The sequence below is a fragment of the Typopeltis vanoorti genome, chromosome 14 (assembly GCF_054136105.1).
Source record: "Typopeltis vanoorti isolate ZY-2024b chromosome 14, IOZ_Tvanoo_1.0, whole genome shotgun sequence".
NCBI classification, from domain to species: domain Eukaryota; kingdom Metazoa; phylum Arthropoda; class Arachnida; order Uropygi; family Thelyphonidae; genus Typopeltis; species Typopeltis vanoorti.
Window position 1 is genome coordinate 78,766,715 of NC_143562.1, and position 27,863 is coordinate 78,794,577.

The 27,863-nt window shown below is 33.9% G+C and overlaps 1 protein-coding gene across 7 annotated transcripts in view; it reads right to left on the reverse strand.

Annotated features, from left to right (window-relative positions):
* Positions 1–27,863, reverse strand: part of LOC150099696 (SHC-transforming protein 1-like) — a 238,812-nt gene that overhangs the window by 43,677 nt on the left and 167,272 nt on the right. For all 7 annotated transcript variants that reach the window (XM_090404438.1, XM_090404442.1, XM_090404439.1 and 4 more), the window contains exons 6-8: positions 23,352–23,405; positions 10,821–10,999; positions 183–339 (exon numbers count right to left, since the gene is read on the reverse strand). In XM_090404438.1, the coding sequence (XP_090260564.1) occupies positions 183–339; positions 10,821–10,999; positions 23,352–23,405 (390 nt within the window). The remainder of the gene's footprint in view (positions 1–182; positions 340–10,820; positions 11,000–23,351; positions 23,406–27,863) is intronic.

Below are 27,863 nucleotides of genomic sequence, written 5' to 3' on the forward strand. Positions count from 1 at the left end.
TTGCCATTTTCTTAGGATTCTGCTGTTCGTGTTATCTTGTTATTTCCAATTATGTTAACAGACAATTAAGTCAACTCAGGGTATTGTTTAACAAGTTTCTATATAAATTTAGTAATATATCTAAGTAATTCATGTTTTAAATTATTTTTTTTTTAAAAAAAAGCTAAAAATTAATTTATTACCAAATCAGCTAATTTTCCATCACCATTCTGATGATAATCAGGAAGAGGGGGAAGTGGAGGAGGTGCTTCTGGAGGAATTTTTCCTGGGAGATCATTATAGTATTCAGGATCTTCTCCCCAAGCAGATGTATTTCCATTGAAGATTGGATTCTCCAGTCTTAAAAAATGGAAAAAATTAATTCTATAGATCTACCAGTTGTCATTATTATTCTTCAGCATGCCATTTCAGCTATTCTGGTATAATAGAAATAAGATAATTATGGTTCCTTGCTAGGATCAGACATATAGACCTCTTAAATGAAGAAAGAAAATGTTACCAGTGTTATTCACCATACTAATTAAATACAAGAGCAAAATAAATAAGATTTTTTTTTTTACAGCTTGGAGCTATAGCATGGAATGAGGAGCTGAGCAGTAAGGAGGTAAATGCTGTTTGGAACAGACATACATAACAGCATCAATGTGTGAATATATTCTGAAGGTCAAGAAACTGAATAAGGTAGGTGTAAAATGAATGAATGAAGGAGATTAAGCATGACATCTGCAAGCACAAAATGAATAATGATAATAATCAGTTGCATGAAGAGTATACGAAAAGCAGGTCAGGAGAGGGATTCAGTAAGGAAAACAAAAGTGCAGTACAAGTAGAAATTAGCAAATCAGGCCAAGAAAAACCTTTGTGGGTTTTTTCAATATGCAGCAAGTAGAAAGAAGAATGATTACAGTAAGATGATGTAAATGGATGAAAGTGGGAGATTGGTAACATCTGCAGAGGATTATAGGTGGGATATTCAGTGAGAAGTTCATCAGGGTATTTCATTCTGAGTGTGAAATCAGAAGCTCAAGTGTCAAAAATGAAATTAGAGAAGAATTAAGGGTGAAAGCAAAGAGGTACAAGGATGGTCTGAAAAGTTCTCGGCCTAACAATGAAAAAATGAATTTATAATTTCAAAATTATTTTATTTTTCAACATAATTTCCCTTAAGACTAATACATTATTCCAGCAATGCTCCAGTACCATTATCCCATTCCTGTAGTGGTTCCAGTAAGATCTGCAAAATACCCCTCTACAGCTGCAATCACCTCTTGATTTGAAGTAAAATGCTGACCAGCGAGGAAGAGTTTTAGTGGAAGAGACAGAAGTCAGAGGGAGCCTAATCCGGGAAATAGGATGGATGTTTCAACAATTCATAGTACAGATCCCTTAATTTTCCCATTGCCAAAACACCTTTGTGGGCAGGTGCATTGTCCTGATGAAAGATGATTTTTTCCCTTCTGCAAACTGGGTCTTTTCTCATGAATTTTTTTGCCCAGTCTGTTTAAAAGATCGAAATAATATTCCTCGGTTATTGTTTTATCCTTTTCAAGAAAATTAATATACAAAATCCCTTTGGCATCCCAAAACACTGATGCAATGACCTTTCCTGCTGATGGAACCAACTTTGTTTTCTTTGGTGCTGAACCAGCTTCTGTCCACTGTTTTGATGCTGCGTAATGGCAAATCCAAGTCTCATCCATAGTAATAAATCGATGCACAAAATCAGTTTTATTTTTGTTAAAACTCCAAGCACTGTTCAGAGATTTTCATGTGAGTGCATTTTTGATCTGCTGTGAGCAAGCACAGCACCCATCTTGCACAAAGCTTTTTCATTTGCAATTCTTCATGCAAAATATATCCTACACGTTCTTTTGAAAAGCCTATAGTCTCGGCAATTTCATGCACTTTGACTCGCCAGTCATCCAGTACCATATCGTGCACTTGATCAATGATTTCTAGTGTTGTTACACTTTTTGGACATCCTTGACGTGGATCATATTCAAAGCTGGTACGGCCACGTTTAAACTCGGCAGCCCATTTCTTAATTGTCAAAAACGAAGGAGAAGAGTGCCCATAAACATTTATGAACTTCAAATGAATTTCTTTTGGCATTAAACAACTTCTTTTACAAAGAATTTTATAACTGCACGATATTCAATTTTCTCCATTTCAAGGGATACAGACAACAATTTTGCTTCAGACAGCTTTATAAAACAAACTACTTGATAGAATGACTTGCAATTTCACATGGATGCTTACAACAGATTTACCAACTTAGAAAAAACAAATCTAGCCGATAGTGTTGCCATCTATGGTCGAGGCCGAAAAATTTTCAGACCACTCTCGTATGTAAGTGCTGTGCTTAGATAGTTCTGCATAATTTTTTTTTTAAATTTAATCAATTTTTTTAAAAAATTTAATATATAGAAAAGAAAAGAACATATTTCACTATAAAACAGAAATTAGACTGACTGATAAATTAGAATCTGTCATATGCATTTGTAAACAATAGGGTGTGTGTACAAGCAATGGTCAGATGTTCACAAAATTGGAAATTAGTTAAAAAGTTAAGAATGATGTGATTAATTTATGCTATAATTATGTAATGTCTAATAAACAGACTTTTATTTTTATTTATTTATTTATTTATTTATTTATTTTTTTTTTTTTACAGACACCATTCCTCCAATTAGTCTGCTAATGAAGATTTACTGAGAATAGTAAATCCTCATTAGTTACACCTTGGTTCAGAGAAAGCATCAACTGAAATCATGACATTAAACTACCCCAAATTTGTCCCCAAAATTCACAAATATAATATCTTCTACCTCATCTTTTGTTCAGTAGTTGATAGAACAGATAATTATACTTAAAAACTTGCCAAGCAATTAGTAAAAAATAGTTGTTTCTACCACATTACAGGTGATAAAATATTCCCTTCATTTTAAAACTATATTAAAAAAAAACTCTACAGAAATTGAGACATCACATCTTTATTTATTAATGCACCACTTGTTAGTGGTGTAGAGAGAAGTTTGGTTTTGATAAAGACTCACTCTCCTTTCCCTGCCGGACATATCTAAATTATGCAAGTTATTTTATAAAGAAAAGCAAAACACAGAACTAGAAAGACTGGACTGCAACAGACCACCACCTCAATCAATTTCTATACAAAACAAAATCTTCAGATAGCTACATTCAAACCATAATTTGACTGCAATACACAAATGGGTTTGCTATTTGATCCCATTGAATAATATATGTGGGTAATGGGATCAAATAGCAAACCCATTTGTGTATTGTAGTCAAATTATAGTTTGAATGTAACTATCTGAAGATTTAGTTTTGTATAGAAATTGATTGAGGTGGTGGAGGTCTGTTGCAGTCCAGTCTATCTAGTCGTGTTTTGCTTTTCTTAATAAAATAACTTGCATTACCCACATATATTATTCATTTTTAGTACATTTACAGTCAACATGTTAAAATGCACTTGATAACAACAGAAAACCAATCAAGTAAAAGGTATTATTTCTAGGAAAACTCTCATGTTACTCCTCTTAAAAACTATTATTTTTATGGCTATTTTGCCTACTTTTGTTTAGGAGTGCCCCTGTTTTAATGTCATTGGCTTTTTACTCAAGAATTCTTAGAGCATTGCAGATGTATTTTAGAGACAAATATATATAGCATAATGGAAGAAAATTCACACATACCTTTTCTTGGATTTGTTACCTGTCTTCTTTCTGCGATGTGCATACTTCTGTTGTTATGGTGTTGAAGGGGGAGTGGGGGGCCTTAGGCAACGTGGGAGAATTAATTTGAAAAAACCTGTTTTTTTTTGTATAATATATACATATATTATTTTTAAGGGTGGGTGGAGCGCTTTTTTTGTAGGGTGGGAAAAAGATGAAAAAGGGGGCTGAAAATAGCAACTGTTTTTTAGAGGAAGGGGAAGAGTTTATGGGAAAAGGGGGCCCAAGGAGAGGGTTGATGGGGTGCGAGTCGTCGTCTGAACTCATGGAGGAAGTGGATGCTATCCCATAAACCCTTCCTCTAAAAAACAGTTGCTTTTTCGTCCCCTTTTCTCCCACATGGCCCAAGCCCTCCCCTTTCAACACCATAACAGCAGAAGTATGCACACCACAGAAAGAAGACAGGTAACAACATCCAAGAAAAGGTATGTGTGAATTTTCTTCCATTATGCTACATATATTTGTCTCTAAAATACATCTGCAATGCTCTAAGAATTCTTGAGTAAAAAGCCAATGACATTAAAACAGTGACACTCCTAAACAAAATCAATCAAATAATCTTCAATACCCACCTAATCCATATATAGAGAGAGCAAGCAACATACATAAACAGTTATATAATCAATCATCCAGTTTAGTAAGAGTATCCTTAATATGCTAACACATAGAATCAGGTTATCTATACCAATGACACTTCCTGCAAACAGAACTTAACTTCAACACATTTTTAAAAAATGGCTACTACTAGCAACTCTCACCTAAATCCAAACTCCAGGAGAGTACAAGGTATGCCCATTTTGATATAATAATTGTTGACTCATTGCTTAAATGAGTCAACAATTATTATATCAAAACAAAGAATTATATTTGGAATTTTCAATTACACAGATTCAAAATAATCCCCCTGCAACTTCACAGAGTGTTTACATCTGTTTTCCAGGTATTCGGAGGCATGATGGAAGTCCTGCATGGGAAGCTCCTTCAGTGTCTCGGTCACACCACACCGGATGTCCTCAATGTCACCGAAACGCTCCCCTTTCAAGGCACACTATCTTTCGCAAGAAGGAAAAGTCTGCAAGAACGAAATCTGGCAAATGGGGAGGGGGGGGGAGGTTTGATCACACATTGATTTCGAAGCCAGAACTGCTTCACAGGCAGTGCAGTGTGCAGGGGCACTGTCATGCAACAGAGACCAATTGTTGTTGTGGAACAGTTCTTTCCTAACATGTCACATATAGGCGTACAGACGTTGCATTACTCCTAAATAATACTGGCTGTTCACTATGTTGCCTTCAGGAACAAATATCCGATGTATAATTCCAACAGCACTGAAACAAAAAACAATGACCATTGTCTTGAGACATGATTTTTGCAACCTGATTTTCTTCTTCCAGGAAGAAGACATTCCATGCCATTTCAACAGGGAAACTGTTGCCTGTCATGGACAACAGTTTCCCTAGCTTTCACCACATTTTCATTTGTCCATGCAGAAACTGGCCATCCACAGTGTGGTTTGTCCTCCAGGGACTCCCTCCACTCTTTAAACATTGAAAACCAGTGGAACATCTCTGCACTACACAAATGGGTTTGCTATTTGATCCTATTACCAAGATATGTCAGATTCATTTTTAGTACATTTACACAGACAACAATTATTACATCTGTGCCCTTTCCAAGGTTACTTCATCACCTTCAAATCATAATGACTAGATCTGAGTAGAGAAATCCAGATGTGGTTTTAAAGCTTTATACAATGGGACCATCACACTTTTATCTCTTGAAGATTGCAGAAATTTCAGAAGTTCAAATATTGAAATTTCAAAATTGCAAAAATTCTCTGACATGTTTTCACAATATGTCCTTGGAACTTCAAATCCTATCCACAATTACCAAGATCCCTTGCTTCCTCCACCTCTTCCAGTATAACTCTACTAAGTGAGTGAAGTATCCCATCTGGGATCCCAAATTTTAAAATTTTTAAATCATTTCCATTCATTTGTCTACCTTTCAAGCTGATTCAAATCCTCTTGAAGAGCCAAAACATTAGCACTATTACTAAAACCCTCCCAAGCTTCACATCTGCAAACCACTGAACATCTCCCTGTAGTCCTGTGACAACTGTGATATCTACCAGAGAGCCAGTCACCAATCCAGTCCACTAACCTGATATCCAAACCGAATATATTGCAAATTAAAAATCAAGTTGTCATGTGGCACCATGTCAAATGCCTTTGAAAAACCCAAAAAATGACAGTATAATGGCTTACCCTCATCCATTGCTTTTGTTACTCTATTGTAAAAGGTAACCAGATGACTAAAACAAGAACACCCTTTACCAAATCCATGCTGGCATGCATAAATAATATTGTCCTCATCTATCCAATTCTGTATATGAACTCTTACCAATTTCTCCAATATCTTAACCCTTTAACTGCTTCTACTGACATTGTCCAATGTGCTGAATTAATTTCGCAAAAAATTTATAAATAAAATAAATTAAAATTCTTACAAGTAAGAAGTATGGACAGCATCATACATTCTTGATAAACACTTGTTCACTCATAAAAATAGCAATAATAGTGTTTTATAAAATTTGCATAATCTGCACTTGAGGGCACCATTTTATTCTGCGCTCGAGTTAACTCGACTACAGAAGAAATACAAACAAGCCTGTAGTTTGATACCTCCATTCTACTGCCACTTTTATGCAATACTATCTTATCCTTTTTCCACTCTCCAGGAACCTGTCCCATTACACATTAAACAGCCAAATTAATAGTTCTATGGCACATTCCCATAAAACACGTGGCTAAATACCATCTAGGCCCCCTGCCTTATTAACATTTACCATACTCAGCATTTGGAATACATCCTCTTCTTTCACTTCTAACACTTCACTCGTTATCCTTCCAGGGTGAAACACTTTAATAAAGTGATCATTAAATAGCTCAACTTTGTCATCTGCTTTGGTCACCCGATTCCCATCTCCATCCAGCAAGGCAATTCATCCACTATCATTTTTCCTCTTACTCAACACATAGCAAAAAAACTCCTTGGGATTGCAGTACCAGTCTCCTCTCGTAACCTAATTTTTCTCTCCTTACAATACTAGTCAGTTTCCTAGCCTATGTTCCTCATGCAACTGCTCTCCACTTCTCTCTATCTTTATGTCCTCCATAATTTCTTTCTTCTGCAATGCTCCACTTATTTCTCGTCATCCATTTATATATATATATATATATATATATATATATATATATATATATATATATATATATAAATCTACAAGCACATCAGTGATGTATATGGGGTGCAGATGAGGGACTAAGATAAAAGTTTACTGGTTTTTTTTTTTTTTTTTGAAGAGTTTTAGGTTGTAGTTGTTTGGAAATACATCATGAAGAAGGCCTTTACCAAGGTCTCATCAGTGGGCAACCCACTGACGAGACCTCAATAAAGGTCGAAACCGGTCTGAGTAGTGACCCTTCCCATAATACATAGCATCATATGGGGATTGTTCGATAAGTCCGTGCAAAAAATGAAGAAAATAATTTTTTTTGAGACAAACATTTTTTATTTTTCAACATAGTCTCCTTTGAGGTCTATACACTTAGTCCAACGATGCTAGAGTTTTTTTTGATCCCGTCCATATAGTATGATTTGTCCAACTCCTCAAAATAGGCAGTTGTTTTGGCAATCACCTAATCGTTTGATGAAAATCTCTTTCCTGCCAGACATTTTTTCATGTTTGGAAACAGATAGTAGTTCAAAAGAGCCAAATCTGGAGAGTAAGGAGTATGAGAAAGGATTTGTAGCATAAATCTAACAATTTTGTGGTCACAATTGCAGAAGAGTGAGTGGGTGAGTTGTCATGGCAAAAAAAAAAAAAAAAGACGCATAATACACTCCGGTAATGTTTTGTCCTTTTCCAAGAAGTCTATGAAGATTATGCCACGAGCATACCAGAAGACGGTGGTCATAACCTTTCCTACTGATTTCCTTGGTGCAGATTCCCCATTTGCAACCCATTGTTTTGACTGTTCGTTGGTCTCAGGCTAGTGGTGATAAATCCATGTTACATCCACTGTTATAAATGACGCAAAAATTCCTCTGGATTCTGTTGAAACAGCTTCAAGCTGTCCTTGCAACAGTTCACACGTTGACGCTTTTGATCCAGTGTGAGCAAACACAGCACCCACCTTGTGGATAGTTTTCTCATATGTAAACATTCATGCAAAATATTATATATGCAGTCATTTGAGATACCCACAGCCTTAGTAATTTCACACACCTTCACTCTTCTATCATCCATCACCATATCATGGATTTTTTCAATAATTTCTGGAGTAGTGACCTCAACAAGGCGTCCAGAACGTTCACAGCATCACTTGTGCTCATATGGCCACTTCGAAAGTTACTAAACCACTTATAAACTGTTCTAATCAAAGGTGCGGACTCACCATAATGTTTATCAAGCTTAGCTTTGGTTTCCTGAGCCGTTTTGCCTTTCAAAAAGTAATGTTTAATCACTACACAAAATTTTTCCTCATCCATTTTTCACAAATCACGGTAATCGATCGATTCAAATGACTGCCAAACACAGAGTAATAGATCTATCTGACTGAAACTTAGTGTGTGATCCTCCAACAGTTGCCAGTAACTAACAATAACCTTCATATGTGCTGGTGGCGTCATCTCTTAAACTTTGCAGACTTATCGAACAGCCTTCATACATGTCTGCAAGGAGATGTTGTTGGATTGTGATAGATTGGGATTTTAGGAACTCCTATCTTATCACAATCTAACATGTGTTTCGAAACAAAAAAGGAATATAAATACATGTGATTGCCTCTGAATATTAAATTAATGCTATATAAATATATCAAGCAATTTTTACTATGAGAAAACAAATAAGTGTGCATTTAGTACCACTCACAAATGAGTTAAAATCAATAATGGAAGTGTAAACCTTTAGCAGAGTTTTATAAAGTAATATGTATTAAGAGATATAGAATGTCAGCACAAATTCAAGATGGGGAAGTGAAGTCCAAAGGTCACAGAGCAGTAACGCGAGGGAGCGGCTCGCCACAAGCAATAGCATGCCGTCAGCATGTGCGATATAGTGGAGAAAGCTGGACGGTGTGACGTAAGACCACGTGAGTGTGAGAATCGCTGAGAAAGAAAAGTGAAAATATAAGGGTCTAGCATCCCTGAAAAAAGGCTTTTTGTTCCTGGATCTCCTAGAGTGTTCATCTCGCAGTGCAGTGAGCAGGTGAAGGGTGGCAGTGCCTCCATTCCGGAGGATTTTGATAAAGGCGGCAGCAGCAGCAGAACTCGGCGGTCGTATCTCCGTGGAAGGAATAAGCCCGGCAGTCCATAGAAAGCCAGATTGGAGCACGTGGACATTTCATTTATGGAAAGGCAGATTCCGGTAGACCAGTGACACGATACAGAACAAAAGGGCAGATAAGTAGACTTTATTTGTATTTAGCTGACTGTGTATGAGAGATTTGTGCCACGTTGTAAAAAAAAAAAACAGAAGAAAGAACATTAATGATATTAATTAGGACTGTGCTACTATGATATAGAGAGAGTTACCTTAAATCTTACTGTCTCCTAATGTGATAGAGTTACATAACATGTTATAGGAGGTTACGAATATGCCTAGAGTGAGGAATTGCTATTTAATGAAGGGGTTGTAAAAGCTATAAATACTATCTTGTGTGGTTTGATTGAACTACAGAAAGTTAGAGAGTTATTGTGATAATCATGCATGATTAAGGTTTTTAGAGTATAATAAGAATCTTACTTTAGAGAATTACAACATAATCAGTTTTAAGTATAATTATATTATTATATTGCTTTAACTCTATCCTGACTGTCAGGAACTCCCTTAAGATGGGAATTAAGCTTATTGTATTGTATGTACATATTTATGATATCTAATAAACTTTGCTTTTGTATCTAACTAAGACTATCTGTGAATTTTGGAATCCAATGCATCTCTTATAAAAGTAATACGAACCTATGCGGGAGACTAGAGTTTGGCACATCTGCAAAGCTGCTAGGTATCACTTAAATACTGTCTTGAGATCACCTCTTGATTGAAAATATTGTTTAATCTAATAGCGCTAAGTGGTGTAGCGAAATATAAATTTTCTTGGCATTTTACGAGAGGTTGATCTCAGACACACTGATACTCTGGTGTTGCCTCGATCTCGAGGAAATTCCATTGTCCCCCCAGAGGTACCACGTGATACCCGTATGAGAGTTTAACGGGGAACTGACCCAAAAGATAGAAGAATAGATATATGAGTAGAAAGTCGACACAACAATGTGCTTTGCATTATGGAATACTAAGGCAAGTGATGTGAATTCATACCACCTTTACCGCGAGTTGCCCCAGTCCTGAAAATATTTCAGGTGCAAACTTTGTTTGCTTACACTTGGATAAAGGATTAAACTAAGTATACAATCTCTTGGTATCTTTAATTTATTGGCTATTAATGACTTTGTCCATTAGTTTGGAGAGCACAGAGGTGATGGCACTTGATCAGTAGTTTGATGGTAGACTTTTATCACCTTTTTTTGGAATAGGATGGATATGTGATTGCTTCCATGCATTGTGACCAGTACCAGATATATAATAAATTACAGAGATCATGCAGGATGGATGTTAGTTCTGGAACTTCAAAAAAGTTCCATGTTTGATCTCTGGAGTAGGTTTTCTGAATTATGCAAAAAATAAATAACATAAAAATGATAAAATTCCTTAGTTCACTTACACACAGTACTGAGGTACTGCAGGTTTTTACAACCTTCTGTGGGTAGGAGACACAAACATTTATTTTCAAACTTACTTGGAAAGTTTTTTTATGCAACTGTTTCCTCCAAACAAGATAAAATGTTTGGGAAAAACCACACACTATAAACACTAAGTGTAAAACACACAAAAAAAATCGTTTATAAACTAATGTAGATTTATCACACAAGCCGTCACAAACAAAAACATACCAACAACTAAAACTGAGTATTTATAAAACTATAAATATTCTTACTCTTAATTACCTGTCTGGTACATTTATAGCTCGGGGTGCCCTTCTTAAAAATTCTTTAAAACGCAATTCAAATGCCTGACCAATAGTAGTTATCACATCCTGAGCTAAACCTCCACCACATTCTAGTACAAAACAAGCTCTCCCATATCGATGGTCCTTAGCTACATATGCAACGAAATCCAGTGTGTCCTTAAAAAATAGTTTAAAAATAATTAATTACTGAGAAGGAAAAGCACTGAAAATCAATACTCAGAAATCCCCTTCAACTTTTTATAAATTTTCTTTCCTCTCCTCAAACAATAAACTGATCATGCTGTATTGAAAAAAAAAAAAAAATCCAGAACTAATCTGCAATGTAGTATAAATTTTACATTTCCATGTGAAAAATATATTTAATACAATTCTCTAAGATCTCTGCCTTTTAATTTTTCTATTAACAGAAAGAATGCTTAAAATTTAGTAACCAAGTAAGATAGATAACTTTTTCTAGTATTTTTTATCAGCTGTTGTATGAGTTAGCTGATTTTTCATGCTTGTAATTGGGCTTTTTTCCCAAAAGATTTTGAACTTTTAACATTTTAACTCAGAAAAAAAAAAATCCAATGTAGTGGTCACATGATATTCAAATCATAACACTGGAGTTGTCTCTCATTGTAACATTGCCATAACACACTCACTTAGTGAAAAAACTACTGAGAGGTTCTTGCCAACCTTTTAGGTAAAATGCCATGCTAAAGAAATTCACTGTAGCAAACTATCTACTACAAACTACTTGTGTGTCTTCTACATGTTTTATAAGAGTTAACTGTAATTAGAATCAGGTAAATGAAATATCAGTATTTGTCTGTCAAAATTTTTATCACCTTCCCTGGCTTACTCAACCAGAAGGTGATAAGAAATGTCCTCAACTCCTGATGATAGTGAGCAATGCAGACTGTATGCTGACTAATAAGCTAAGAGTACTGTCTGTTCCTTTGGAGAATTAGAAGAAAAAGGGATCTTATTTTTATTTTAAAGATTTTATATGCTATTCGGTTAAGTGAATTAAGTAATCACAATATAAAATATTAATTTAAATGGCAAATATACAGAAATAATAAAGGTGCATTAAGTAATTTTCACAGTGTTTAGAAAATATAGCAAAACTGAATGTCTAGAACTGTTCTTATTTATAATCTGTTTAAAAAAAACTTTTTTTTTTTTTAATACAGATCTCAGCCATGAAAGGCTTTTAACCAACACCAGTACCTGCTTACAATGGAAATAGTATGCAAGGAAAAGAAAAAAAATGACATAGAAACCAAACTATACAGAAAGACAATCTACAAACTGAAAACAAAAGAAACAATAAATGATCCAGGAAAGGATAGCACAAAAGATCGAGACCCTAGAACAGTGGTGTTCAACCTTTTTTACTATGCGAGCTACTTTTCTATACTAATTTTTTTTTAAATAACGTAACCTGTGGTGCAATCATAATTAAAAGAAACACACGTATTAACCACAGTGAAAATTATTTAATTGTAAATATTTCATCCTAAGTATCTTTAGGACATCATCAGTACAGTAGTTTAAAACAATAACAGGAATAACATACAGTTAGGGTGCATGATTACAATAGAATCTCATTAAACGTGCGTAACGTGTTTACAAAAAAAAAAAATTATTTAACACAATTTTGTATGACAATTTCCCATACTTTAGGAATAGTAAGAACATCGTTGTGGTTTAAGTTTGGTCTGTATAGTAGGGCTTCAGAACTTTCTTTGTATAAATGTTCATGTTTATACTATTCCTAAAGTATGGGGAAAGTGTCATACAAAATTGTGTTAAATAATTATTATTATTTTTTTTTGTAGCACGTTATGCACGTTTAATGAGATTCTATTGTAATCATGCGCCCTAACTGTATGTTATTCCTATTATTGTTTTAAACTACTGTACTGATGATGTCCTAAGATACTTAGGATGAAATATTTACAATTAAATAATTTTCAAACTTTTACATAGATCTTTATATAAACACGAACGATTATACAAAGAAAGTTCTGAAGCCCTGCTACACAGACCAAACTTAAACCGCAATGACGTTCTTACTATTCCTAAAGTATGGGAAATTGTCATACAAAATTGTGTTAAATAATTAATTTTTTTTTTTTGTAACACATTACGCACGTAATCATGTGCCCCAACTATGTTATTCCTATTATTGTTTTAAACTACTGTACTGATGATGTCCTAAGATACTTAGGATGAAATATTTACAATTAAATAATTTTCACTGTGGTTAATATGTGTTTCTTTTAATTTTCTATACCAAGTTATTTGGTGATCTACTCTCTTATATAGATCACGTTAACCCAACCTTGATATCTGATTATGCACAACTATGCAGTTAAATACGCTCACTCACTTCGGAGGAACCACTCTCCCAGCCCTAAAAACTTTAAAGAAACTAAAAACTTTATTTGTGTATTTAAAAATTTATTTATCACCTTTAATTATTTTAATACAACAAATAAAACAAATTATTATTATTATTATGGGCGACTCCAAGGAGTCCTTAGACTCATCGAGGGAGGGCCTAAATATCATGTCCATTACAACTATTCAACATTCACACAGTATCTATCATACTTTGCCTTGAACTCATTCACTGTCATAGCACCCACAACAGACTCTGGCAGCTTATTCCACTCATTCACCACTCTAAAAGTAAAAAACCCAGCTCTAACACCCTTACTAACCAGACTCTTGCCCAGCTTCCATGGTTGTCCCCTAGTCCTCCCACCACCAGTCCTGTTCTCAAAAATATCCTCTGAATTAATCATACAGAAACCCTTCGGCAATTTGAATGTCTCAATCATATCTCCCCTTTTCCGTCTATCAACCAATTTCTGCAACCCACAAATCTTCAACCTGTTTTTATAAGGTTAATTCCATAGACCTGCTATCATCTGGGTCACTTCCCCTCTGGATCCTCTCAACCTCCTCCCCATTAAGAATAAACCTACGTGACCAGATCTGGGCACAGTAATCAAGAAAGGGTCTTATCAAGGCTCGATACAGAGGAACAATAACTTACTTAACTCTGCTTGTCAAAGTATTCTTCGGCATCCAAGTGATTTGATGAGCTGATTTAGCCACTTTTGCGATGTGCCCCCTAAACTTCAACTCCCTATCCACCAACACTCTCAAGTCCCTGGCCTCATCAATCTCCTGGAGTACAGTTCCTCACCAATGTGATATACTGCTGCTAATCTTTTCACCCCAAAATGCATAACCTTACATTTTGCCACATTAAATTGACAAAATATATTGGAAAACCAAAGTTAAAAAAAAAACAGATTGATTACAAACTCACAAGTTACAGGAAATGCTGGTTGATTAAAAAAAAAGTTAATGTGAAATTTGGCATTGTTTGGACCTCGCAATATTTTCATAGTCAGGTTGATATGAAGAAGGGGGCAATCGCAGACAATCATCCAAATGATCATTTGTAATTTGGTTTCTTAATTTATTTTTTATGACGTTCATATTTGAAAAAGTGGATTCTGACAAGTATGTCGATCCGAAACACGACAGAATTTTTCGCACAATATCAGTTAATATTGGGAATTTTTCATGTGTATACTTCTAAATGACTTCATCGTTTATTGATTTTAAATGTAAACTATTCTGAATGTTATTATCTCAAGTTCTACTTCAGCTTGGTTTATATCAAACTGCCCACTATTTTTATTTGAAATTTCTGTGATGTTCAAGCTTTCTTGAAATGGATTATTGATAAAAGATACAATCATTTCAGTTTTATTAAAATCTTTAAATCTTGAATTTATTTTTCCTCAACTAATTCTATTTCACAAATAAATTCTTTTAAATCATAGCGAAGCATTTCTTGATTTTGTTCAAAAAATTTTAATAAGTATGGGAGATGTCTAAATTCGCAGTCATTTATATTTTTCTTTAATAAAAGTAACATGTCAATAAAATTTTTATCTCTATCTTGTAACTCTAAATTTAAATTGCTTAATTTTGTACAGAAATCTAGTAAAAATGATGTGTTACAACCATCTTTTATCACTCAATTGTGGATAAACATATCCTTTTTCATCAAGAAAAAATATTATATCATTAATTAATACAAGAAATCTTCCTAAAAACTGACTTCTGCTGAGCCAGAAAACATTATTGTACAACAGAAGTTCCCTATCATCATTTGCCTGTAATTTAAATAACCCCAGTTGCAGGGCTTTTCCTCGAACAGAATTTACAATTTTAAATGTAATATCCAAAACATCTTTTGTATTTAATCTTTTACTACACAGTACTTGTTGGTGGATAATACAGTGGTAGTACTTAAAATATCTGGATATTTGTTATCGTTTTTATATAATGAAATGAAGCATGATTTGTTACCTATCATTGCAGGAGAACCAGCAGTAGTAATAGACAAGTTTAAAAAGTGGAAGTTTGTGTTGTTTCACAAATTCATCAAATGCCAAAAAAATGTCTTCTCCCCTAGTCCTTCCAATAATGGTAGAATTTTCAAAAGTTCTTCTTTTCTTGAATAATCTTGAAATACCATGCAAATAAATACCATTAACTGAGCAGTATCAGTGAAGTCGTTTGATTCATCAAATTGTAATGAAAACGCAACACACTGGTGAATGGCTGACATTAACTGAGTATTCAGATCGACACTTAAAATTTCAACTCTTCTTATAACTATTGTTCTGGAAAGTCTTAAATCTTTAATATTCAAAATGGCTTCATTTTTATTTTTAAAATCAGAAAATAAAGATTCTGCTGCTGCAAGTAAAGATTCTTTTATTAACTCTCCATCAGTAAAAGGCTTTTTTGCTTTTGCTAATAAATGACACTTTCAAAGATGCAAAAGTAGCTGATATTGATTTATTTATTACTTTCGAAAGTAATAAATAAATTTTTATAATTTTTGATTCGCGTATTTCTGAATTTTTGGGAAAATCTTCATCATATTTTGCACGTAGTGATCGAAAATGTCTCTCAATATTACCTTTTTTTGGAATTGCTACAGATGAATTACAAATCAAACAACAACACTTTCTATTTACTATTGTAAAGAAATAATCCATTTCCCATTCCTTGTGAAAATGATTTGTCTTCAATTTCTTTGATACACTCATGATTATCGTCAAATTAAAAAAAAAAAACTTTTAAATATTTTATTAAAATAAAAAAATGTTTATAACTTATCAATTAGCGAAAAAAATAATGGTAAATCCAACGATAAATTTAGAGCAACTGAAACTCAACTGAAATTCTAACAGTGGGTAGTAGGAAATGCCTGATGTAGTTATGAGTAAATGCGATTATAAACGAAATGTATACGATGTGCTTTGCTTATAATCGTATTCACTCAGCTCGCTGTTTGACTTCCACTGATCCAAATTAATTCATTTACCCGGACTTATAAGAAAATTACTGATTTGACAATTTTAACGAAAAATAAATAAACAATAGCAATACACGTGTGGACAGACTTATGTGTTCGTCGAACATGTTGTTTATTATTTTAACGGTATAATAGAACACAGAAACTAAGTAAATAATTAATTTATTCACTTGATGCTGATATTTCGCTGGTATTATAACCAGCATCTTCAGAGCACAAAAACACTGTTTGTCACAATACGCGAGACTAAAACAACATGGTGTACATTAACAAAATTGTAGCAGCAACACAAAGACTAGAGTCCTGATTTTGGCGCCCTCTATCTGAAAAAAAAAAAAAAAAAAAAAAAAAAAAAAAAAACGCTATCATATATTGCTAGAGTCCTAGAAAAGTGCTAGTTTTTCCTTAATATGACTGTCTCCCAAATCTTATCGCGGGCCTAGCAGACCATGCTCTGGATACCCCTGCACACAGGATCAACTGGAAAAACACAAAAGTACTACACAGAAACCCATATAAATCAGAGAGATTGTTCTTAGAGGCGACAGAAGCCCTAAAACACACCCCAAATCTCAACAAATATGGCTGTATTAACTTGCCGAAGATTTGGGAGACAGTCATATTAAGGAAAAACTAGCACTTTTCTAGGACTCTAGCAATATATGATAGCGTTTTTTTTTTTTTTTTTTTTTCAGATAGAGGGCGCCAAAATCAGGACTCTAGTCTTTGTGTTGCTGCTACAATTTTGTTAATGTACACCATGTTGTTTTAGTCTCGCGTATTGTGACAAACAGTGTTTTTGTGCTCTGAAGATGCTGGTTATAATACCAGCGAAATATCAGCATCAAGTGAATAAATTAATTATTTACTTAGTTTCTGTGTTCTATTATACCGTTAAAATAATAAACAACAATAGCAATACACTTAAAGAGAATTAAAAAATAATACAAAACAATGATAAATAAAATATTATGTTTTCAGTTTTAATTAAATTTGTAAGGAAGGAGGAATAAACAAGAGATCGACCAAAAATCGCTCCACGATCGACCTGTCGAACACAACTGCCCTAGGAGATAATACACAAATGACTCAAATTTTAGAGTTTCAAAATCATTATACCCCAAGAATCAGAAGAGATTTAAAGAAAGTCAAAGGTAGGTAAAAAGAATGAAGAACAATATGCTTCCTGTTCATTGGAACAAGAAGGAACCTGTTGCTTTTGCACAAGTTCCAAAAAAGAAGTAAAAACAAAGGAATTTTTAATGAAATAAAGAGATGACTGTGATTCTTTTGAGCTGTAGAGCCTAAAAGTGAAAATTGGCAGTCTTAACAGTCAAATCATAGGAGTTCAGAAAATTTATGGAGGACAGTAGTAAAGATAATCGAAAACTTTCATGAAGTCTCAGAGAATGTGGGGAAAGAAGAGAAGGAAGGTTCACTAAAATTCATCAAAGGAAAGGTAAAAAATTCCAACTAGACAAGAAAATATTATGAAGGTATCAAAAGACTGCGTTTCAAGATTAAAGTATTAGGAATAGAGAAAAATGACACTGGAGAACAACATTCAAAAGAGTACCATGGAGAAAATGTAATCAAGGAAAAGGAATGAACACTTCATAAAATGCATAAAAATTGGGAAATCACACTTTAAAATGTTAAACTAAATGAAGGTAAGATGTTAAAGCGTGTTTAAACTTCCTTGGAAAGAAATGACAAGAGATTGGAGCATCTCTTTCAGTGTTCACTTCACTCCTCCCTCCAAAAAAAAAAAAAAAAAAAAAAAAAAAAAAAAAAAACATTTGAAGAGAAACAGGAAGTACTACTATAGAGGTTCTCTCCTCAATGAAGAGTATGTTTATGTCAGAACTAGAGGTATTTTCACATTTTAACATAGTATGAAAAATCTATGCCTACACACTAAAGACAAGATAAAGATTAGAACTGAAAAGTAATTGGATGAAAGGCAATGGTATTTCTTGATTAACATGTTCGCTGCCATGCTACTTGGGCATAGTTTGTTACCGTACGCCAAGCATTTTCACTTCTTCAAGGTCAGTACGGGTAATCTCAGTGCCGGCGGTAAGCGTCATACGAGTATATTCGTAGTTGGCTTGTGAGGCTCATATACCATCTACAAGTATACACACTTTCGCTGCTAGCTCTGCATGCCAAGCATTTTCACTTCTTCAAGGTCAGTACGGGTAATCATGTTGCCGGCGGTAAGCGTCATACGAGTATACTTATAGTTGGCAGCGAATGTGTTAAAACAGAGACACCCAGGTTCAAATTTTCTTTCAGGCAGATAAGAAAACATAGGAAAGATGAAGTTATGCTTTTACAATTTTAAAAATCCTGTGACAGGATACCACAGGATGAACTATAGAAAGTATTACATGAAAGAAAGGTGGAAGAAAATTTGATCTGAAGGATTCTAAGCCTGTACCAGAACTACTATTACAACAGCATGAGTAAGACAGGGATATACTCTCAAGCCCAGTACTGTTTATTGTATTGGTGCGCAATATCATCAAGATCTGCAAAATCAAAAACCATTTCAGATAAGTAATTGGCAAATGAAACCTGTAGAAATTTGTTTTTGCAGATTATGTAGTATCATTAGTAAAATCAGAGGAAGACTTTCAAGTATAACTTAAATAACTGAAATGAAGATATGCTGAAAATGAATAAGAATTGGCCAAAACATGGATAAACTACTATGATTACAACTAGGAAGGAAAGAAAGAAAGAACACATATAATTAAGTTTCAGGATTAAACTCAGACAAGTAACCCTGATTTAAATATTTAGGATCAATTTTCAATCAAAACAGAAAAATCTTGAACTCAAACTCAGCAGCAGAATTACATTAGTAGGAAGATTGGATGTACCACCAAAAAAGGAATTTAAGTAAATGTTTCCAAGTTGGCCAGTGGCCAACCACCAAAATCAGATTTTTCAGGAAGATGAGACCATAGGAGACAAATTATGGCTATTCAAGAGGATAAAGATAAAAAATAGAAGATTTAGAGGGTCACATTGCTAAATTATGAGAAAATTACAATGGATTATGGCAAATGAGGAGGACAGTGACAGCAGAAACAAAGGGCTTATGATTTCCTACGTCTTAATCACACAACATATTGATTACTATGCAGATCTGGTCTCCTGGTTTTCAAGAGGATGAAGATCTTAGAGCAGCTTCATGGAATTTTTTTTTCATATCCCATAGATCAAATCACTCATTTGATCTATGGGATATGAAAACAGATTAAGGGAATGAAACTTGCAGAGCCTTGCGAATAGAAGAAGAGGGAATGGATTGAAATGTATAAGTTGGTGAGGGATTGTTACCCAATTAATGTGGAGGTTTTTCATAGAGTAGAGAGAGAGAGAGAGAGAGAAGGGTAGAACCAAGAGGCTATACCTGGAAGCTGTATAAGGAGGGCGTAAAAGAGCGAGAAGAGTTTCTTTGCTTGATGCCAAGTTATTATTTACAGAGATCAAAAGAAGTGTGTGCACACACTCTTTGCACCTGATGATACAGAAGTACCATCAGGTATACAAGTGGATCAACTAAGTTGAGCATGTATAGGAAAGGAAGCCTTCCTTTATCCCTGTAGATAGGTTCCAAGTTGGAGAGCCTAAGATGTTAGCCGGAGAACATGTGGGGCAGAAGTGGTTTATCTATTCCTTCTTGAGAGAGAGAGAAAGAATTTATTAGATGGTTAACTATAATTAATCCAAAGAATTCTTTTGGTATGTTGCAAGTAAAGAGAAGAATAAGTATGAAAGAATAATTTTAATGAATCCCAATGGTAGGGAGTAACTAAATTACTAAGTGAACACTTTGCAAAAGTATATCATCCAGGTGAATGATATTGCAGTAACAAGTGGAAAGTGCTTATATGGATATTGAGATAAATGAACTAGAGGTGCAGAGAATATTACAGAACCTTGATGTGAATACAGCTATGGGATTAGATGGTATACTAGCTTGAGTTTTATGAGCAGGTACTAAGGAATTGACAGTGACTTAGCCGATTTTGTTTAAGTTTTGGATCTGGGTTGATCTCAAGGATGTGGAAAGAGGGGAAAATAGTTCCCTTGCATAAAGGAGGCTCCAAGACAAAGGTAACGAATTATTGACCAATCAGCACATCAGGAGTCATAGTCATGAGAAAAAAATTGGTCAAGAGCAAAATACAGAAATAGATAGATGGAAATGGGATAATGTAAAAATTTAATGTAGCTTAATAATGCCAGAAAGCCTTACATCAATTTTTACAGAAGTCAAGCTCTATAAGAATGTTATAAAAATAACCTGTATGTCTATGTATATTTAAAACAGTTTGTTAATGTAAATAATCCCTATGGGAATTGTCTATACTTACTGCCCTAAAAAGGAAAATTCTAGAATACATTAACAAAAGCAATGCCTTGCCACCAGAAAACTTTGTATGTTAGCTCGGTATAAGGCAGTATTTCTCAACGTGGGGCGCACACCCCACAGGGGGAAATTTGAATATTTTTGGGGCAATTAGAAAATGTACATGTACATATTTATACTATACTTTTTCAGAACTTGGCTGACTATTACGCTAGAGGGGGGGGGGGGCATCAAAATCTTTGAGACGTTGAGGTGGAGCATGATCCAAAAAAGGTTGAGAAACACTGGTATAAGGACATTAAAGTTGTTTGTGAATTCCATCTGTAAACACTCAAGGTCAGTGTTAGACGAACTGACAAAATTTCAGATGCACTTCTGCTGCCCGAAAAAAATAGGATTAAAGGAGTGTAGAAGAAGATCAAAGAAAGGGTCAGTGTCAAGGAAAGAACAAGGGATTGCACCGAAATATTCAGGGTCCCATGTCTTCGTACAGGGATCCGAAGGTAGGTGAATAAAAGGTGTTGGCTGGAAGATCGAGTATTGGTTATCCATAGGTCATCAGTCGGATGTAAGCCATCAAGGATGCGACTTCAGGAGAAGTCATATCAGTGGCCTGAAATAAAGATGAAAGGAACCAATCCACCAGGCAAAGCATTGATCTGATGTTAAACCTTTGCCGGGAGCTGTTGTCCGGAGAGAGGAAATTTTCGAGTGGAAAGGAATTGCTTCATTAGTTCAACGCACACGCAAGTACTCCTCAAGCTGATAATCTTCGCCTGACGTGCCGCGAAGACAGCGTCCCAGAAGCGTCAGTAAATCTATCGCCGCCGTAAGAAGAGAGAAAACCTGGTATGGGAGGAAAAGATCAGGAATCCGATCCTAAGCCAGGGATTGAGAATACGCAGTGGGTAACAGCCCTAAAGTGATTTCGATTTTTTTTCTTCAATTTTGTGAATTATAGGAGAACTTTAATAGGGAACTGTTAAGATTAAACTGCTGAATTTGAGCAAAGTTAATGGTTGGATTTTAACTGTTAAACAAGTAATAGAATATTGTGTGCATAACATTCAGAGAGTAACTGTTTGTTAATGGTGCATCTTGCCTAGAGTATTATCTTACTATCAGAGGGATCGAACTTTTATGTATAACGATATTCTTGTGTGTATAACAATTAAGGAACAACAGTTTGTTAATAGTATAATTGCTTAGAATAGAAACTTGATATTGGAAAGGAGTGGTTATTTATGTGACATGATTTTCATGAATTGAAAGGGCATTTTAACATAATTGTTTTATGTAAAGTTAAACTAAGCAAATTTTTCTTTAATGGAATAATAGTGTACATTGTTTTATGGTAAATAAATGTGTTGTTTAAATGTTAATAGAGTGTTGCCTGATATTTAATTCTTTGATGCACTGTTCCGAAAAAAAAAATATTAGAGCCTATTAGCGGGAACCCACGAGAAAGGATAGTAAAGGATAGATAGCAGACCACGACTGCAGATATTAATTAATCAGGGATAATTTGAATGTAATGGGAAAATTACTGGATGCACTTAACACTTATTACTAGAAAATGGACATCATTGGCACAGATATCAAATAAATTTTCTGGTGTTCAAGGAATAAGAAGGCAAGTGCAGAAGGCAGTATAGCTTAAAGAGACATTAAAGAGATAAACAGAGATATAAGGAAAATAATATGATATATAAAAGGAGATAAGATACCCCCCCGTTTACAATACTATGTGGGGGTGCAACATGGATTTGTGAAGGTTTTGTTCCTCAGTAACTTACTCACCTTTTATAATAAAGTGACAGCTAAGTTGGATAAAGTTAATGACTGCTGGACTTTGTAAAAGCTTTTGACAGGATACCACATGAAATTCTAATCAATAAATTGCAGCATATGGGGATGAGCATAAAGTTGAAGTGGATAAGAGGGTGATTGATGGAGAGAAAGGAGAGTAATTAGCAGAGGTGTGAGGGCTAGATTTTGTAGAGGGTGAATGAGTGCAAATCGAAGTGTGATAGATATTGCACGAATGTTAGATAGTGCTTGGCATAATATTTAGAGCTTCTCTTAATGGAGTTGCCAATATAATAATAAAAGTTGATCTCTGGGTGCCCTGATAGATAAGATAGGGCATCTGATGTTTCATTTTTGCTTTCCCACTTCACAGACTAATAGGGCTTCAATAGTGAATCTGTTTCTGGGATAGTCCAACGCTCCTGTAACAGTGATTCAGCAAATCAGACCATAATTGATGAACAATGATCCTTCTCACCAATGGGATTTCTTTTTCCTCCCCCATATATATACACACATACACAGACGAAACCAAAGCAACAGTGATGACTTGTATCTAAACAGTTATAGCTAAGAAAGGACATGTGACCTCTTCTTTCCTTAAAAACTTTCATACAACATCTTGTTGCCTGAAATGATATATCCACAAGTGTAAATTTCGTTTTCTTCACATACTCAATTTTAAATTTCAAATACAACATTTAGGTTGATACTCTAAGCTTTTTTATTCCTTAAAAAACTTGCTCAAAGCAATTGATCTGCTGAAAATGTATTATGATGTAAGGGGGGGAGGATAACAACAACATTCATTTAAAGATGTTTAAATAGATTACAATATTTAAAAGGATACATTTTGCATTTCTTATATTCGTAACTTAAAAATGTACACAGTGGTTAATGATACTTACAGCATCTCCTCCTGAGGCAAATGATATATTGGGCATTTCGTGGTTGGCAATTACCTAAAACAGAATTTTTTTTTTATCAGAATAATTTAAAAAATTTTAATGTTAAGATAACAATGAAATTTTTAATCAGTATTTCAAACAACATGGAATCGCCAGTATTACACCCCCCCCAACCCATCTTAAACTTACAACTACAAAACTTCAATATGTAATGAGCAATAAACACTTGATTTTTCATCTCTGAAACTTGGAATACAGCTGAGATATATAGTTGTGTTCATATTTTAACAATATGGCCCTCAAAACCTTCTCAACTTCAACATGAGAGCTACTCCATTCATCCAGAATTCTACCTTCTGATAGTGCTGCTGAATTATGCAGCACAACCATTATAAAACATTTACCTCTGTATTTGAGCATTTCTGGTCAAATATCATCAACTCTTATTTTTTCAATTTCATATTTTTCATGTCCTTTTATATCTCAAATACTGATAGATATTTCTGACTACATTCCTTTTTAATACTTTAACACAATTTTGTCATTTCTTGTTTGGTTTCAAATCTTTCGAAGTAATTACTTCAGACATCTAGAATATGCATTTTTTTTTTTTTTAAACTAAAAATGGGAACAAAGATATTTTAGATGTCCCTGGAGTCATTAGATTCCTATTACTATTCTTTCTTCTAAGCTTTTTTTAAAAGCATTAAAAACATTTTGCCATTATATTTATCTTTTACATAGTGACCAGGGTCTTCCCACGACCTTTTCTGAATACATGCTGACTTCCTCAAAACTTTTGATATACCTTCTTTGTTTTAACTGTCCCTTTAACTTCCTGAATCAACCATAGAGGTTCTGATCTGTCTATCCTGTAAACATATTTGTAACATGTTTACTGCACTTGGCTGAGATAGTCTGTGTTCTCTTCAGAAACCACCACCAATTCTCTTAGGTTGATCCTTATTTTCAAACTATTTCATTTCTACCAGAAGATATTTGTATGAGTCTATAGTTCATCTTCTCATATTTTCACTTTCAATATGGAATTCATTTTTATCCATCTCAAAACTAAATGGTGATCACTTTCTGTTTCAAATCTTCTGAATATGCATGACTGGTGGGAAAGATGACAATGAAACTTTTCTTATTCCTTGTGTCTTCTATGTGAATTTGCACACCTATTCATGTTGGAACATGGTTTTAGTAATGAATAACTCATCCTTATCAGAAATCTAGCAAGTATTTATCATTATTATTAGCTCTGCTCTTTTCTCCACATTTTCACAAAATGTTTCTATATACTTGATATTCAATTTCCTATTCTGCTATTTAGAACAACCACCAACATTTTGTTAGTGTCATTTATCTTCTGTAACAATTCAAAAAAAAAAAAAAAAAAAAAATTCCTCTACTTCTTCCTTTGTAAAAAGGATAAAATTTATTGTTTTTGGGATATATAAATAACAAATTATGAAGGGAATTTTCTATAATTGGGTGTAAATTTCTAACAGGTATAGATAATTATATTTCAACTGCATTAATCAGATATGAACTATGTGCATATGACTGTCACATCTAAGGAAAAGAATAGGCATGAATACAAGTAGATTGGTTACAGATAAATATCCAATTTACAGTTGTGGTATTATTACAGGTGTGCAATGAATTACTACAATAGGGAACAAAATACATATTATCACAAACTAATTATGCATGTGAGCATTTATGGAGAGCTTTGGTTAAAAAGGGGAGAAGAGGAGAGGATTTGTGAATAAGCAGTCTCCATTTCTTGGTCTCCTCATGATCAAGGGCTGGTGACCCTAGCCACAATGTCTCTCCATTTCTGTCTATCTTTTATGCAGCAGTGGCCAACTCCAAAGTAAGTCCGGTGAACAGTCAAATGCTTTGGCATAATCAATGAAGCACTTATACAAGGGAATATTAAATTCTTTCACCTTTTCAACCAAGTGCCTTAGATTATAATTTTAATCTCTGGTTTCACATCCTTTTCTAAAACCTGCCTGTTCTGCAGGAAGCTGCTGCTCAACATTAAGTCTTTCTTTAATAATATAGAGAAAAATTTTGCTTGCATGTGAGAAAAGACTATAGTTCTATGATTATTGCATTCAGTGACATTTCCTTTTTTGTGTAATGAAATAAAAATGGATTTTACCCAATCATCAGACCAATCTCCTGTCTCCCAGATTTTATTACAAATTTTTCCAATGATTTTGATTCCCATGGATTCTAGACATGCAAGAAGTTTGCTTGGTATTTGGTAGTGGCCCAGGGTTTTCCTTTGTCTGAGTTTTTTTTAGAGCTTCCTCAACTTGTTTTAAGATGCAAAAGTTCTTTATGGAAGAAGTCTCTGGTGTTTTCTTTGTTGAATGAGACTGAATTATCTTTGTATAGATTTGAGCAATAGCCTTTCCATCTATTAAGTATGTTTGATCAGTAAGAATATGATTTTGACATCAGCTATACTTGAATACTTTAGTTTAAGTTTTCTATTCAACAGCCTTATTTTGCTAATAGGTCTTTGGTTTGGTTTTGATTCGAGTGATCTTCAATTTTTCTGCACACGTTATTAATAAAGTTGTTTTTATCTTTAATGCAAAGTTTTTTCACAAGCTTGGGTAACTCTCTATAGGTCTGCCTATCATCTTCCATTGAAAGTACTTTTGACTTTATTTCTCATTAGTGTAATTTCCTATTTCTAGAAAGTTATTTTCCATTTTAATGCTATATGTCTCAGTAATTCCTGTGAAGTGTAATCTGAGTGGATATGTTATTTGTGAATAAGAAGTATAGTGAATAAATTCCCCTACACCGTCAACACCACCATGCCAGCACATGCAAAACAAACAAAAGTGTGGCAGGAAATACACCTGAATACTCTAAAAACCTATTTCAGAATAACGGATAAAGGAAATTTTTTTCTAAGAATTTTTGGATGATCTTGCAGTTATTCCTTTTGCTCTTTAACTCCAAGAAATAAGACTTCAGTTTTTGGACTATTTCCAGAGGGGGGGGGGGCTAACCTAAAAGATTAGTAAGATTGAATTTTGATTCATCTTCCGTTAGTGATATAAAAAGTATCCGATTAACTTATGAAAGGAACAGTAACTATGGTTTTCTGTATAATGCTTGATTTATTCTTGATGACTGAACTGGAGGGTTAACAAATACAGTAAATTAGAATGCAATTAATTATGGAAACCATTCATTAAAACCACAGTAACATTCTGCACTGGTATATAAAACAATTGCAAGTTCAAAGAATTGATTAATAATTTGAATGCATTCTCAAAACAATGTTTTATTAAAGCAAAAAAAAAAAAAAAAAAAGAAAGTTGTAAAAAATATAGTTCACAGTAGTTTATATATTAACATATAAAAGTGTAATTCTATACACACCTGATTATTCCTGTGATTAAAGACTAAAGCATACATGATATATATTCAGCCATATATTAAAAACTGATAACATGGAAAGATGTTTTTAGATATACCTTAGGGCAGTGATGACGAACCTTTTTACCCAGGTGTGTCAAACTTTTTTTTTTTTTAAATATTGAGGTTGTTGATGTGCCACTTGCATACATGCATTATAAATGTAACTACATAATCATAGATGGTGACTTATACATATCATATTAGGCTATTTATTTAATAGGACATTGATATAAAATCTATGAATTCATATTATACAATTAATTTAATAAGCTGAAATTACAAACTTACATTACATTTAATGACTTTTATGTTGCTGATTACTGGTAACGAACAAACCTACTTTCGCCTTAACTGAGAGCGATCTTACACGATTTATCGCAGTTTTTTCATCAGAATACCAATATTTTTCAACATTCAAGGTGTGTCACCTGAAACCCTCAAGTGTGTCAGTGCTGACACGCATGTCATAGGTTCATCATCACTGCCTTAGGGGAAGATCTTCGTGTTTTTTGATATGTTGATTTTAAAAACTTTGGGACATAATTTTGGTAGAACAACATTGATAGATATAAACTCTTAAATCAAACTCATCACTCAAAGATGATTAACATTTGGTGATTGAAAATAGCAATGAGATCAATAACTCAAACTCTTAAAAGGATAATAAATTACAAGAGGAAATGAACTCGAGTCAAAAAAGAAAATATATAATTTACAAGGAGAATTGAAAAGCTTAAGGTAGATTTAAAAGAACATGGAAATTATTTTACTGGAAGGGAATAAAAATATATGGAAATTTTTTTTAAAAAAAAACATACGAATACATACTATGTGACCATGCAGGCATATGTGCACACACACACATACACACTTCACTTAGTACAAAAATCAACTAATTTATGCAATGCATAATATTTTTAAAAGGAAATTTGGTTGGGATGGTACAGCTGGTCTTTGTTAACAGTTATGTGTGACATAGGATGTGGTACATTTAGAAATTTGTAATATTCATTTTCTTTTTAACCTGGTATTTAATGAAATTAACATGAGCAT